The following is a 16,157-nucleotide window of genomic DNA, read 5'->3' as shown; positions in this document are numbered from 1 at the left end:
CCACTTGAGTTTTGTTTTTTTTCCAACCTGTTCATGTGTTGCAGCAGCAGCAGCAGAATTTCTCTTGATAGCGTCCATAAGTTATGAAGAAAATTCCTTGCATTCCGTGTCAGGGAAAATCTGACAAACATATTTTTTCTTCAAACAGATGAAAACTTTATTCTCAAACATGACAGAGCGTTCCTTTTGTCAATGGCAAACCGAGGGAAACATACCAATGGTTCCCAATTTTTCATGTGAGTAGATGTAACACCACAGTTGAGCTCTTCTTAAACAGAGAAGCGCTGTTCATGAGAAAGATGGTATTGCTAAATTATCTATAACAATGTGATCCGCCTTCTTTTAAGTAGGGTTGAGTGGGTACCTGCAGGGTAAGCTCTAATAGGAAACATTAGTGACTGCAATTTGCTTGTGGCACTCAGTTGGATTAGAAGCTGGGACTACAAGAATGTTTCTTGCTCATTGCTTTTTACCCTAAAAATGTGGCTCATGCAATGACTTCTTGAAGCCTGGAAAATAGATTCTTTGCCTTTGTATGTGCACCAACCAAATCTTAAGAGATGACCTGCAAATTATGATGTTGAGCACTGTATGCAAAAGGGAGTGAGATCTGGAGGTGGTTTGTATGGTTTTGCATGTGCTCTTTAAAATATGAAAAATGATGATTTAGGGTTTTTTTGGGGGGGGATGAGTGGGAGTTTTATTGATTTGGGTTTATTTTTTTTTAATTTGGATTGTTAGTTCCTGACATGCTTTTCTTCTATCCTGCTGCACAGTCCTGTTATCCATGTACCAAGTATTTTGGTATCAACACTATGTAAAATTATGTGCCAATAATCAGATTTTTCCTTTATTACCTTAAAAAGTAATATATTCTAGTATGTAGCCACATTCTGTTAAATTATACAAAATGCATTAATACCATCAGTAAGGAGTCTGGTCTGATATGTCAGGGTCTTCTCATTAAAGTATTTGTTTTCTAGGCTCAGTATTTATTTTTTTAAGCTTTCTGAGTTTGATGTTATTATTCCTTCTGTCAGTTCCCTTTTAGAAATTGCCTTCTGTCAATGTTAAAAAGTTTGTATTTTGAAAGATCTGGACTTGTGCTGAGAAGAACTTGGTGAAATGACACTGTGTTCAAAAGTAAATTTTAGTTTCACTAGAAAAACTCCTTTTTCTTTGCCATCTTTCTTGGGGGATAGGAATGAATGGCGCTTCACTGTCTTCAGTAAAGGAGTAAATTGTCCTCAAGAATCTTTCTTTATTTCTTTGCCTGAAAAAGATCTTCAGTATGATACAATGATGTTCAGATAAGAGACATTTTTAGGTCTTTTCCTAAAGAATGCCCTAAAAATGGAAAACTAATAGGAACCTAAGAGGAAGTCTTATACAGTTTGAACTGTTCTGACTCTCTCTAGAGAAAAAGTCATGTAAAAAAACCAAACCCTTGTTTTCTGTTACCTTCAAGCCAAATTTAAGATGATGTAAGTCTGAATGGTTATACATACACATTAATATGGAAAACAAGATATATTGAAAAAAATCCCTTGTGATGTAATAAGCTCTCTGCAATAGATGGGTTTGCTGTTAATTACTTGGTGACTTATCTTTTGGTGCTTATGAGAATTTTCCATTTTTAAGCTTATCTGAACAATATACGTGAAAACTTAATGGTGTTTCATCAGTCAAGAAGCTGTCATTTGAGGGCTCTAAAGTTTCTTTTCTCCCTTGCATTTCATTCAGAAGTCAACTTCTTTCTCTTATGCTTAGTAGGCTCAGATTACTTGTTCAATTAGATTTAACACCTTGTCTCTCCCCACGCACCAAAGCAACCTAAGGTCATGTTAGATGCTAAATTGTAATTTACACAGGACAATAACATGAAGAGTAGAGCACTTTAATAAAATACAGATGTCTTTTGAAAGGTGCAGATGTCTTCAAAAATTATTATTTTTTTCATAACATCACAGTAAAGTGTTAGTTTGGTGGGAATTCAGGCAGAGTAGGATGCCTAAACATAGTTGTCTTCTTGTAAACTAGATTCATCTGAGCTGCCTACAGGAGTCTAAAGCAGATTTTGGTGTCCTGGGGTGTCCTGCCTGGCCTTCAGCTGTTGGAAGAGAAGTGTGGGGATGTTCTGAAGGTCTTAAGTCTTACCAGGCTGCCCCATGCAGATTTCTTGGATGCCTTCTGGTGTTTTAAATGGCACCAACTTGCCCTGGAGTCAGTCAAGTGAATCAAGCCCAGGACTAAACTCCCAGTATAACCAATGGGGTTTAGGTGGGCAGCTCTCTAAGGCTTTAAAACATGCTCTAGTGTTCTAGATTTGACCCCCTTGACCAGGGCTTTTTTTCATTTTACTGCCTGCAGACATACAATGCTGTTCAAGACACTCTTGGGAACTCCAAGATCAGGCATGTAAATATGTTGTAGCTCCTGCAAGACACCATGTGCTCCTGGTGTAGCAGCTGGAAGCCAGGCAAGATCCAGGAGCACAGCTCAAGATACTTCTGTGTTGGCAATTCAATATTCTCCCTAGATGTGACCAGCAGCTGAGATGCTGAGCTCACAAGTTTCTGCATTTAAGCTGAATCCCACCTTTGGCTTCCAGTACTGCAGCTGATCCTGGGAATGCATATATAAAATTGCAGAAGCCACTGAATGTGGTTGTAAAGGCAGGTATGTGTGGACAGTCAGCTGCAAAGTCAGGTTCATGTTTGATAACTTGCAAATAGGCAAGGGTGGATGATGAAAGACATAGTTTAACAGTCTGTCTTGTGTAGTTTTTTTAGTGGTGGAACTTAGGTTCTGCTTCACAATGTGGAGAGTTTGAATTTCAAGGTTCAAAGTCAGAAAGAATTGTCTAAGCAGTTTCTGACTCTACCTTTAAAATGCAATATTCTGAAGCAGTTAGTCTTGCTTGGTGCCATTTGTCTGATTACTTCAGGGAATGAACTGTGCATACAGTTTTTCTTTAATAAAATATCCTTGTTTCCTTTAGTAATATACTTTGAGCTGAAATTTAAATGTTTCTTATACTCAAAAGAATGCTCAGTAGTTTATCATGAGGAAAAATGTTGTTCAGATGTGTAACCTGAAAATTATGTGAAAGGCAGTCAGCAGTGGCAGACTTCAGATGAATTTTTTAATGGTTTCAACATGCTTCATTTTCTTGATTAGATTTATAGAAGGAGAAATAGTTTATCTCCATCTGAACTTCTTTAGATATTTGCATTTTTGTCATAGAGAACTGCAGGGATGAGAACTCTTGTATTTTTCTCTAGGATAAATGTGTCTAGTGTAGCAGATGAGCAGTGCACATAATTTTTTTTTACTTTTATATAATCATTTCTCCAAGTAGGGCTAAATAATAGGAAGAATCCTGACTATAAGTTTTGCTTGCTCATCAGAAGTGCTTTCCCTGCTTACCACAGAAGTGGTATTTGGAATAGCTAGTGTTTATAGAGAGTGATTAGGCAGCAAACACCTCTTTGACAGACTCCACAAACAAACTGGGCACAGCAAGACTCTGTGCCACAGCATATGCCTAAAAACTGTTAAAAGTTGAGTAACAGTGTGGTCAGTTCTACTTGAAATCAAAGCTCCAGGCTAATCTTAATGTAAGCAATTATCTGACCAATCTTAAAGTATCACCAGGTTTCTTTGATTCATCAGGAGTTTCTCTAGCATGAATGGTTCTGAAGCATTTATAAGCAGCAATAGAGTGAGACACTGTAAAAAGAATGAGTATAAATGAAAGCATTGGTAGAAACTGGAAAGGTGCAAAAGTAGAATAGAGTCCAAGTGTGTATGTGTAATGTCAGAAGTGATGTATTTAATGCTCATTGGCTAATTTTCCCCACTTCTTTTTTCTTACTTTAGTAAGACTTAACAGTTGGGTTGAAAGGAAAATGTTTACCCAGGGCAGGATTGTTTTTCATGCATGTGCACTTTAAATAGGGCAAGTGTAAGAAACAATTCCTAGGCTGAAGAAAGGGATCTTGTTGAAATCCAGCAGAGAGGATACAAAGACTATCCCTTTATACTGTTTGGATTTGTGAAATACTGGAATTGCAGTTTTCTGTGCCCAAAGGGATCTGTTGTAGCATTCTATTGCAACTTGTGTTGAAGTCAGTCAAAAGGTACCAGTTCATAAATTAGCTACTTGTTTTTTCAGAGAGCACCATTCAATTCCTTTCTGTGAATAACTTCTTTTAGGACCATCAGTTATTTAGCAAGTGTTCTAAACACCAACCCGAGTGTGTTAATCTTCTTTTGATTGTCCTGTTTGCATGTTGATGCTTGGATATGAAATCTCAAGGATGGGGTAGAGGTTGACAGAAACCACTCTGAAATCATCATCTTTATTCCATATACACCAGTATCTGTTTTGAATTGCTGCTGAAAAGATAATTATTTTTATTATTAGGTACGGGGGAATGGGAATAATTGGCTGCTTCTTGGACACTGCAACTCGTGGCTGTGTTACCTTTTGGGGGACGTTCTTGAGCAGTGTATTTAGCTTCTCAGTGGAGCTGATCTGATAATGGTCTCTTATCTCTAGAGAAACCCCATCATGCCTGTGGCAGGTTGCTAGTAAGGCAAGTTGCAGTACAAAATCCATGAAATACTATAAAATTAAGGAGACTGCTGATCCTACAGTGCTTGCATGGGCTTAACTTTGTTTCCATGGTCATACAAGATCTGCCAAGCTACACTTAGTAGAAGAATAGAAGTGACTGTGCAGAGTGAGGCATAAATAAAACAATAGGAGGCAAAAAAAAAAGTAGCAACCACCCTCTTTGTTGTTGTTGGGAAGTTTTGTGTAATAATTGATTTACTGTCTTCTTGTTTAGCCATGTAGTTTACTGAGGAATATGTTCTTATTGCAGCTTTAGAGGAGTCCTCAGTTATGTTCCTTATCAGTTCAAATGCTTGGGGAGCTCTTGCCTCTACTCCAAAGCTATTTAAAACTTGAGGCTATTTTGATATTACTGCTAGATTTTTATTTTTCATATTGGGAGGGCATTGTTGGTTTAATGTGTGTCTCAAACTCTGCTTTCTTGCTCAAAACTAAACAGCTTTGTTTTTGGAAAGGTTCCTAATGTGTTGTGCCATGCCTAGTTACTAAATTCAAACAAACTAACCACTTTGATATGCTAAATGAAGGATAAAATAAATTGTGAGGAATTTTTTGTTTTGATTTTACAAATTATTTCTGAATATTACCAGCTTATTAGAAGTGGTTCATTTCTAAATCTTTTTGGTGTCCCAAAACAGGGGTTTTTTTCTAATCAACAGTTAATTATTTTTTACTGTGAGTGAGATACCTTAGAGCAAATTTTTGAACAGTTGACAATAATATCTAAAAACCTGAAAGCTTCAGATGAAAGGGGCTCATGTTACATTATCTTTGAATAAAATGGTCTCTACACTTGTCACACAAGCAGGTCCCATTAGCTTGATCAAAAATATAGGGATGAGCATATCCCTTGTGGAAGCATTCACAGGATGCTGTTAGGTGAAATAAGAAACAAATGGGTAATTTAAACACTTGGATATGCAGAGGACATAATTAAGAGCTAATAGATTATTTAGGAGAAAAAAACCAAAACAAACATGATAAGCTGAACTGATCATGCAGTTTTAAACCATTGCTGCTGTTCAGAATGATACCAGAGGAAAAGGATGGTGTTAATTGGTGCACATTTTGTATTTTTCCATCTGCAACGTGAGTTTTGGTAATTCTGAACACAAGCAATCTAATAACAATGCATGTATTTTACAGAAAACACCTGTTTTTCCTAGTTTTAGAAAAGCTTCATAATACCAGGAAGATGTCAGCTAACTAGGAAATGTATGGAATTGTAGACTTTACTGCCTTAGCACATTGAATTTGTAAATCAAAACATATAAGCTATGGTGGGCCATCCTATGAAGTATCATGTCCCTGGGACTGGATTCAGCAGAGCATTTGAACACCAATGTAACTGCAAGCATGTGAATAACCCCAGGGAAGCCAGTTATTCATCTGCTTCAAGTTGTGTGTGTGTGTTCTAACACTTTGGTGGATTGAGACACAGAGGGGAAGTGGGAGGATTCTCTTATCTAACATTTCTGTTTGTAACAGTGTATGCAAGCAGGTCATGTGTGTAGGGGTTTTTTTTTGTTTTGAAGGAGAACTTCCTGTAGCTTTCAAAGTACCTGTATGCTAAAGAAAATTTAGAGCCCTCTTTTAGGCATCCTTGTTCTGCATACAACTTGGTTTGATATTAATTTTAAACTTGTATGTAATAAAACATAGACTCAGTTTTGTCTGAAAATGTATTACAATTTATTTCTGCCATTTTTGTGTAAAATTTACAGAAACAGTGTTACATCGTGCGCTCCAAAGGTAATGTCTCATTCCTCTAAGGCTGTGTCCTTTCCTTTTTTTTTTCCTGTTTTAATCTTTCTTGTTTTCTGATCATATTGTTATGTGCATTGAATCCTTTGTTAGGCCTGAGATTCTTGGGGGGTGGGTGGGATCTTATAAAAAAAACGATGCTTTTCTCTTGAGCAGTATCTTAAACCAATTTACTTTTAAATTTGAGTGAAGAAAAGTATTTGTCCTGTAAATAACTTGGATGATAGTTATCCTTATGACATGTTATAAGGCAGATTTAAAATGTTTTAAATTATAAAAGTTCTGTAGATAAATGTTTTAATAAAATATTTGGGGGGGGACGGGGAGAGGAATTCATGATGAGTTAAAGTTTCTATAGTGCAAAGTAGATTTTCTCCTGCTTAAATGTTGAAGCTAAAGCAAATGTGCAAGACTTGAAAGGTAGAATGTGTGCAGCAAACTTGGAAGTGGGCTTTTAAAGGGCACCTTTGCAGAATGAATGTCATGTCACAACCCTTACCTTGAGGTGAGGAAACATTCCAAAGCCCAATGAGAACCTGTGTTCCTGCTTCCCATGGGAAGTCAGTTGAGTCACCCAACTCCTCATCACAGATCTGGAAAGTTTTCTTTATGGATAATGCTTCTCCTTGTGTTTTCCCCTCATGAACAAGAAAATGAGAAAAATCCTATCCATTCTCTCTATCAAATTCCCAGTGTAATGGAAGAAACCTCTACATGGGTTTTAATGTACCAGCTATTCTTTGCTTTGCTTACTGGGGACTAGGCTAGACAAAGTAGATGCTCAGGTAATTTGCTTAATTGGACTTCAAGTGCTTCTGCAACATGGCAGGAGCACATTACCACAGCATTCCTAGCAAGTCTGTTTGAGCCTATTGCTGCTTCTAGCTAATTCTAATTACTAAGTCTTGTTTATTATTGATTTCATTGGAGTAAACCAGTTCTCTTTTTTCCTCACTCTTTCAAATTAGTTTTATAATTAAGCCCACTTAAACTGTTGACTTAACAGCAGGTTGTTAATGCAGTTAACTTTTACTTAAAGAACTTCAAAAAAATCTGTAAGCATTTTTCTGTCTATAGCAATAGGCTGTATTAGCAAGGGAAAACCAAAGAACACCCCATCAAATTGAGACATTTAATGTTGTCTGGATACCAATTATTTTCCCTGTGTTAAAGCAAGGAAGCTTTCTGTATTATTTAGTATTGCAGAAGTGGAAGGTCTGCTTGGCAGTTGGAGCTTAAAAAAAAAAAATTAAGAGTGTAAACACTCTTTGGCATGCATTCCAGCACTGCAGTGTTTTGTGACTTCAATAGTTCAAAGTGAAGATACATGCTTAAGAAGTGCTATTTTATTATAGCAGTGAGAAACTGACTTCATTGTACTACGCTGGTGTTACTGTAGAAAAACAAACATCTGTGATTGATGATTTTGAGACAGGGGAGTGGAGTTTATTGGAAGAAAGCTAGAGAAGCAAAATAGTACCTGGGGAGGTTTGTTCTGTTGTTTTTTAATAATTATTATTTTCAAATATTAAAATAACAAAGTGCTATTTACCTTGATTTATTTTTTTTTCTTCCTCAGTATATAAGATAAATTGAAGTTCTGTTGTTCCTTACTGAATTTGTCTGCATGGTGGCTTAATCCTTTAGTTTTTCATTACTAATATTTTGAAATCATTAAAATAACAAAGTGCTATTTACCTTGATTTATTTTTTTTTCTTCCTCAGTATATAAGATAAATTGAAGTTCTGTTGTTCCTTACTGAATTTGTCTGCATAGCAAGGTTCCCTGTACTACATCATGCAGGCTTACTTGTCAAAGTAATTTCCTTTCTTCTTTGGAAAGGGATGTAGAGAGAGACCAGGTCACTGCATTATGATCAAAAAGATGAACCTGAACATATCATTATAGATGCACAGCCTTGAATATTCCAAGTTGGAGTCCACTCAGAAACTTGGCATAACTCCAAATGTCTTTTAGGGTAGTGTTCAAGATGCAATGCAGTTGCATTTCTCCTTCAGGCTAGAAACAGCTAAACGTGGGAAGCTGAAAAATAGGGAGGAAATGTGCATGAATCACAGAAGGAAACTGCAGGGTAGCAAATCACGTCTGCTTGCCTTGTGCTGCTGTTGCTTTTGGGAAGCCTGTCAGCTTAGGAGCTGAGGTGCTGTAGTCTTCATGGTTAAAGACAGCAGTATTGCTTTGTGTTCTGAGTCATGAGGCCAGTAAGTAAATGAAAAGGAAGAAAATAGCAGGGGGGGAAGCAAAGAATTTATCACATATGAAATAGCTCTCTTAAATAAACTTGACTTTAAAGTGACCTTGTAATGTAAGAACCTAACAATTATCAGAAACATTTAAATTCCATTAGTTACCCAGTATTTACTGCCAAATTGTATCTCCTCTGTGATTAAAAATGTTAATGAGTTATACTTGAATGTGGATTTAAAGGCTCTTATTTGAAGATTGTTTATTGCATGCATAAAGTGGTACTTGGTACAACCTGATGCACAGTTAGCTAAATTTAAAATTCATGTGAAAGGTTTTTTAAGCCTGTGTGTATAATCTTTAAAGATTTATAATTCCATGTATGTAACTGGATTTTTTCACTATTTTTGTCTTACCTTCACCTCTTTTTTTTTTTTTTTTCTGTGCCATTCTTCTCTTTTACTTCATCTGAATCCCTGATTTCTTTTTTTTACCATCTCGCTGTTTGTCAAACAGAACAACAAAACCTGCTCCTCATCTCGATGGGTAAGATTCCTTATAGTTTCTCCAATGATGGTTAATAAGTCTTCACATTATCTTGAAAGTAGACAACAATGCGGAACAGATTCTTAATTCTGTGAAAGATTATACAATAGAACAAGATGGAAAACATAAGCTTTTGTTCTATAAAACTTTCAAGTTGCAACTTATTTCCTAGAGCTGGTCAAAAACTTAGAAGGTCATAAATCTTAACAGTAATTTATTTCAAAGTGCTTGCTGCCCTCAGTCCATAATTCAGTGAGTTGAAGCTTTAAGTTTAATATAGTTGGATAGTGCTCCCTTTTGTGGCATGTTTTTTGTCCCCAGAATATATTAGTTCCTGGAAGTAGAAGTTGTGGGGCAAATGGAAGAAGGGCAAAGAAGTGTGTGGGAGAACAAAACTGGGGTGTCCTTAATTGTAACTGTCCCTGCAGTGCCAGAGGAAATTTGTATGCTGAGTTTGTATAGACCTATAAATGCTTCTTTGGAGAAAACTGCACTTTGACATCTCTTTTTATGAACTCTTGATCTTTTTATTGCACAAAACTCTGAAAATAGAAAGATGGATTAGAAATGATGATCTGTTTACCCTGCCCATGCAGAACTGGGTAGAGTGACATCGAGTGTTTCTCTCAGATGGCACTGGAGTGGAACACTGCTTCTTGTTACATGTTGTACCTCTAAAAGTAATAAAAATCTTATTTTTAACTTTAATACAATTTAAGAGCCAGATGATGCAAGTAAAGCTGAATGTTTCTGTTTCAGAATGTTTTAAATCTGAAATTCATTAGAAAGTAATTCCAGCAATACATGAATGTTTATACTTTCCACATATTTTCTTTCTACAGTGTACACGTTGTCTTTGGACTGGTTATTTCTGGTTTTGAAGTAATAGAACAAATAGAAAATCTGAAAACTGACACTGCAAGTAGGCCCTATGCAGATGTACGAGTTATTGACTGTGGGGTGCTTGTTACAAAATCAGCAAAGGATGGTAAGTTTACGTGTACCTGAAGCTAATGGAATATTGACTTTGGAGAAAGCATAAAACCTGTGCCAGCATCTAGAAATGAATATGGTGAATCTCTAGAATTTTAATTCTTCCAAACCTTTAAAACTTAAATCTTGGTGAAGGTGAGAGAGACACAGCAAAGGAGAAAGTTTTCTCACCTAAACCTTTGTGCCTTGGAAAACACATGCCTGCTTCCTGTTCTCCTTCATTAATGTTTGAGGTGAATATGACACACTCAGAAAGTAATTAAAAGTTATTCTGAGTTTGAAAGACAGAGACACAAACAAACTTCTCTTGAAGTTGAGTTTTGTGCTGTTTCCAAAGGTTTTATTTTAAGATCATGTAACAATATATGCAATACATGTAGTCAACAATTTTCCTTTTCAGGAGAATTCAAAGGGAATAAGTTATCTTATAGATATGTTTGGACAGTTGCTGTAAAGTGATGGAATGTTTTCAGTTTGAATTTTCTGCTTGGCTTTTCACTTTCCTTAAGGATAATATGATTATCTATGTCCCTTAGTGAAAGTCAAGAGGATAGATAATGTAAACGAATGAGAATGCAGAAAGGAGAGAATGACAAAGATTTAGAAAATAAACTTACACTGCTGAGGCTGAGACTAATTCTTGCTTAAATTTTATTCTGTAACCCATGCATTGCTTTCTAAAGGTGATTCTTTTTTTCTAATATAAATGTTTTTTGCTTATCTGTGTATTCTGTTCTAATCCAAACATGTGAATTCAGTATTATAACATAAAATTCAAGGGAGGAGATGAGGGGAGCCCTCCTTCTGAGAATGACACTTAATGCTCAGCCTTTTTTATATTAGCTTGGCACAAGTTACTGCTTAACTTCAGTTTTAAGCTTACTGTGTTAATTTAAAAATGTGTTGGCTTTGCAGTCATACGTTGTCTTCTAGGCTGGAAGTTGTGCATGGAAGTTCTTACAGTTTATTTCTTAGTTGTAAAACAAATTCCTTTAGTTGCCATCTTTGCTGTCTTTTACTGGGGTGCATTTAGACAATTGCATGACTTTTATTGTGCTTTATTGCAACTCATTGTGAAAAAAGCTCATAGAGCTCCTCTGAAGCAGTATGTTTGTATTTATCCAGATATAAAACTGTATCTACACACCACACACTTGCACGTGGACACACTAAATTTTAACTATCTGTTTTAAGCTTTGGAGAAGAAGAAGAAAGTAAGTTCTGACTCAGAAGCTTCAGCCTCCTCCTCCTCCAGTGCATCGAGCTCTTCAGAAACTTCATCTGAAAGTGAAGCTGAGAATGAGAGAAGCAGAAGAAGGAAACGTAAGAGAAGAGCTAAAACCAAACAATCAAGAAAACGGAGGAAGGAAGAGAGAAAGAAGGAGGATCCAAGGTGCAAGAGAATCTCAAACCAAAGACGGTGACTGGTCTCTTTTAAATTTAAGATTTTTTGAAGAATCTGAGACATTCTAGTTTGTTTTTTGTTAAGCACTCGAGCAATTAGTATGAAAGTGCTTTTATTTCTATGTTTGGATTTTGGTGGTTGATTTTGATAAACCAACAAAAAAGAAAGCTGAGCCTGTTAGATTACTTTTTCTGTGAGACAGCTTAAAGTATTTGTAGATAGAAGCTGGAGTGACTCTGAAGTAAGCATCAGCATATTGAAGTGTTTAGACCTGTGTTATAGTGAGACATGAGGCAAATAGATCTTTGATTTGTATTTGATTATATTTCCAAAATACTTCATGACAAAGGGCAAATGAAAAGCAAAATGATTTGCTGTCAAGTGAGAGCTGAACCTTCTTTCCAGTAACAGTGCACCATCCTTCCTTTAGCATAAAATGAATCATAGAATCATAGAATGACTTGGGTTGGAAAGGACCTTAAAGATCATCTAGTTCCAACCCCCTGCATGGGCAGGGACACCTCCCACCAGACCAGGTTATTGCAAGCCCCATCCAACCTGCCCTTCAACACTTCCAGGGATGAAGCAGCCTCAACTCTGCTAGGAGTCTAGAGTTGTTAGTAAAATATATTTTAGGTTGTTCAACCATCTTAAGGCTCAGTGCATAATCTGTCCTTGTTTTGGAATTTCCTTTGAAAAGTGGTGCTTATCAGTTGCTTGTAGATTTTGATGGATCAACTTCCTCTTCCCCACAGCAGCCTTTCTGACAAGAGTGACATAACAGAGAAAGCAGCCGACGTTAGCACCAAGAGGGACAAACCTGTGGTACGTCCTGAAGAAATTCCTCCAGTGCCTGAAAATAGATTTTTGCTAAGAAGAGATGTGCCTGTTGTCAATGTAGAACCTGAACCGTAAGAACCATTGAGCTTTATTACCTTCACTTTGCATAAAACTGTCCTGCTAAAGCTGGATTACTGGGACTGATAGCAAATGCTGCATGTGGTGTCAGATTATCTGTATGAGGTCATTTAATTGTCCTGTTAACAGTTTCCTGTGTAATATTCCTTACAGCCTGTGTCAGGGTTTTTTCAGTGAAATCTAATGACTTAGGTTTTTTTGGTCCTTAAGGATCATGCATGTTACAACCTTAAATTGATTTAAGTGATGTAAAAAAAGTGAGTGAATAATTCCAGAAGAAATTTTGTCATGTATACTATAGGAAATATTTGATTGCAAGGTAGCCTGAATTGGAACAGGTGATTTTTCATCTTTTTTTAGACTAAAGGAGAAACTCTGGTACAAAATCATAGAATCACAGAATGGTTTGGAATGGAAAGAACCTTAAAGATGATCTAGTTCAAACCCCCCTGTCATGAGCGGGGACACCTCCCACCAGACCAAGGATAATTATCTTCCACTAGTCACGTGTAATTCTGGGACCTGTCTATGATTTTGAGAGCAAGAAAAAATACTCTTGGTACAAAGGAAGCAATGAGTTCACAAGTTACTTTGAGTTTGTGTTTTGCACCTCTGCTAAATTGCAATGAGGTTCTTCTTTCTATCAAATTTCTTCACTTTTGGTCTTTTTGGAGCTGATACATTACATTGCTAGATAGTTCTAAAATCAGATTGTGTGGGGTTTTTTTTAATTTCAGTTCATGGTATGGTCTCCTGTAAAACTCTTATTGAAACATTAATTTACTCATGTTTCCAAGGCCTTAGTAACTGCTTCCTCTGAGTATATTAAGCAAACTGTAAAAAGGAGAAGCAGTCCTGAGGAGAAGGACCTGAGGGTGGGAGGAGATGAGAAGCTGGACATGAGCTACCAGTGTGCACTGGAGCCCAGAGAGCCAATTGTGTCCTGGGCTGTGTCAAAAGAAGTGTGGCCTGCAAGGCCAGGGAGGGGATTCTGCCCTTCTCTGCTTTGGTGAGACCCAGCCTGGAGTACTGTGTACAGCTGTGGTACAGGAAAGACATGGAGCTGTTGGAGAGGATCCAGAGAAGGACCATAGAGATGATGGGAGGGTTGGAGCAGCTGTGCTCTGGAGACAGACTGGGAGAGTTGGGGTTGTTCAGCCTGGAGAAGAGAAGGCTCCAGAGAGACCTTAGAGCACCTTCCAGTGCCTGAAGGGGCTCCAGGAAAACTGGGGTGGGGGTTTTCACCAGAGGGGGTAAGGGGTAATGGTTTTAAACTGGATGAGAGGACATTTAGGTTGGACATCAGGAAGAAATTCTTCACCATGAGGTTAGGAAGGTACTGGAATAGGTTATCCAGGGAGGTTGTGGAAGCCCCTTCCCTGGAGGTGTTGAAGGGCAGGTTGGATGAGGCTTGTGCAGCTTGGTCTGGTGGGAGGTGTCCCTGCTCATAGCAGGGAGGGTGGAACCTGATGATCTTTCAGGTCCCTTCCAACCTTAGCCCTTCTGTGGTTCTGTGAATTACCTGTTGTGCTTAGGAAAGAACCAAGGCTTTAGAACCTTTGGACTATGGTGAATTGCCACTCCCTGTCCATGTTGTCTTCATGATCTGTGCACCAAACACAAGTTAACCTCTTTAGGAAAGCAACATGCCAATTTAGCTTTGCAATTTCATTGTTAACATTTACACTTAGAGAGGTCAGGCTATACATTTAGTTTAAAGCAAGTATATTTTGATTTGTCTTTGGTTTCAAACTGCATGTTTTGTTTTACTTCCCGGAGAATTCACTGAATTCTCAATTCTGCTATCTCAAAATAAATAAGATTAATATTTTGCAACATCAACTTAAATATAGTTTTACTTAATTTTGGGGGCTTTTCTGTGTAACCTCATATTGTATTAATTTCTGTAGGAAGCTTCTTGATGCTACACCAGCTCTGACTGACCAAAAACCATCAGTCTCCAAATCTGGACGAAAAATTAAAGGAAGAGGCACAATAGTATGTGACAATTATTTTTTTTTCCTTTCCTCTCACCCTTCTCTGACCTTGAGCTTTGAATTTCCTTGGGGGCTTTGTCAACCACATGTTGTAGACTCTAGCTTAGAAGGTTTAAATATTGTATTACAAAATGAGCTACCTGACAACTTTTTTTTTTTTTTTTTTTCCCCTTGTCATTCTTGTTACTGTATTTTTACTTAAAGATGGTTTGGAAAAACACATTATTAGTCCCCAGTTATGAAAAGTCTTCATATATAAGAGTAAATGTATTTCTTTTTGAGGGTGGAAGTTAGTTCAGTCAAATTCATCCCTCATGAGCCACAAGATCTAAAGTGATGACGAGTGACAAGAGCTTTTACTCTTATGCACTCATTGGATTTTACTTCTGATGTGTATTGCTTATCCTCCCAAGCTCTGGTATTTGCACCTATTTCTGAGAAACAACCATTTTGTCAGCTCTGGCAGAATCACTTGCATTGGTTTGTTCTGCTTTTTGACATTTTAAGTCAACCTTTTGTTTTGTTTGGTTTTTTTTTTAGCTACTTAATGTAGATAATAAAACTTTTATCAGCAGACCTAGCTGAGGTGAATGAAGTCTGTGTAATTTCAGATGACCCTGCATGGACAAGAAGTTACTACTTTGCAGTGTTGGTATTGAAACATTTTTACAGATGTATAGACTTGGTCCTTTCCTCTACCTTCCTCCCTGAAGGCTGCCACTGTTTATGCAGATTGCATGACTGCTTCAAATTATTTGGTATCCTGAAGACTTCTTTTGTCTTAATTCCACTGTACTCAAGTTTTCTTGTCTCTTTTCTACTAACCCACAGTACAGGGTCCAAAATGCTGCACAGCTGCACTATAGTTTTCCAGTCAGTAGAACAGGGAGAAAGTAAGAAGAGTTTTTGTAACTCTGTGCATTTGATTCTGAAGTATTTCATATTCTAGACTGCCATGACAGAGCATATTCTTCCTATTCAGAATATTTTCCTGGGTCCATTTATCAGGTTGTATTTGGGTAACCATAAAACAAACCCAGGTTTAGTCCTATCAGATTTTTTTTTTTCTGCAAGTGGAAGTCCTCAGAAAATAGAGATCAGTATCTGTGTGGCTGAAGACACTTTTCATTAGAGTGGTCTTAACTGAGACTCCTGAGTTTGCTTTCCTCATGTGAAGGCCAGTGGGTTTGAGAAATACTTTTCTACTGATCCCCAAGGATGCAGTTATTTTAAGCCACAAAGTGGAACACCTTAGATGTCCATACCATGGACCAGGGTCTTGCAGAACCAGTCCTGATTTACCATCCTGGACAGTCAATCTGATAGCTGTATTGGTTACATCTGACAGCTTTAGTTTGTCTGGAAAAGGAGCTTAAGGCTGAGTGGAATTAGCTTTCACCAGGAATTTGGGTATCTGGATCTTATTTTTCATAGTTTGGGCATCCTCTTGGCAAAACTAAGAATGAAAACCAGTAGTATCAGAAATAATGTAAAGCTAGCAATTAGTTGGAGAAACATATTTTTCTACATCTCTAATAGTCTGATTGGCAACAGTTTCTATCCAGGGTGAACTTGTTTGCTGTTTTTCAAAATACTTGTTGGCAGTTTTGAATCCTCTCAGATTCTGAGAGATACCCGAATTTATATCCTATGAGAGAATTAGGAAGGAGCATGAAACTTCCACAA

General features: G+C 37.2%; 1 protein-coding gene across 1 annotated transcript in view; it reads left to right on the top strand.

Annotated features, from left to right (window-relative positions):
• NKTR (natural killer cell triggering receptor) overlaps positions 1-16,157 on the top strand; it is a 41,816-nt gene that overhangs the window by 16,300 nt on the left and 9,359 nt on the right. The window contains exons 5-10 of the mRNA XM_009994700.1: positions 149-236; positions 9,129-9,158; positions 10,001-10,146; positions 11,346-11,571; positions 12,312-12,467; positions 14,385-14,472. Coding sequence (XP_009993002.1) covers positions 149-236; positions 9,129-9,158; positions 10,001-10,146; positions 11,346-11,571; positions 12,312-12,467; positions 14,385-14,472 — 734 coding nt within the window. The remainder of the gene's footprint in view (positions 1-148; positions 237-9,128; positions 9,159-10,000; positions 10,147-11,345; positions 11,572-12,311; positions 12,468-14,384; positions 14,473-16,157) is intronic.

Source organism: Chaetura pelagica, unplaced genomic scaffold (assembly GCF_000747805.2).
Source record: "Chaetura pelagica isolate M959 unplaced genomic scaffold, ChaPel_1.0 scaffold130, whole genome shotgun sequence".
Lineage (NCBI taxonomy): Eukaryota > Metazoa > Chordata > Aves > Apodiformes > Apodidae > Chaetura > Chaetura pelagica.
This window is presented reverse-complemented; position numbering and strand designations above follow the sequence as displayed.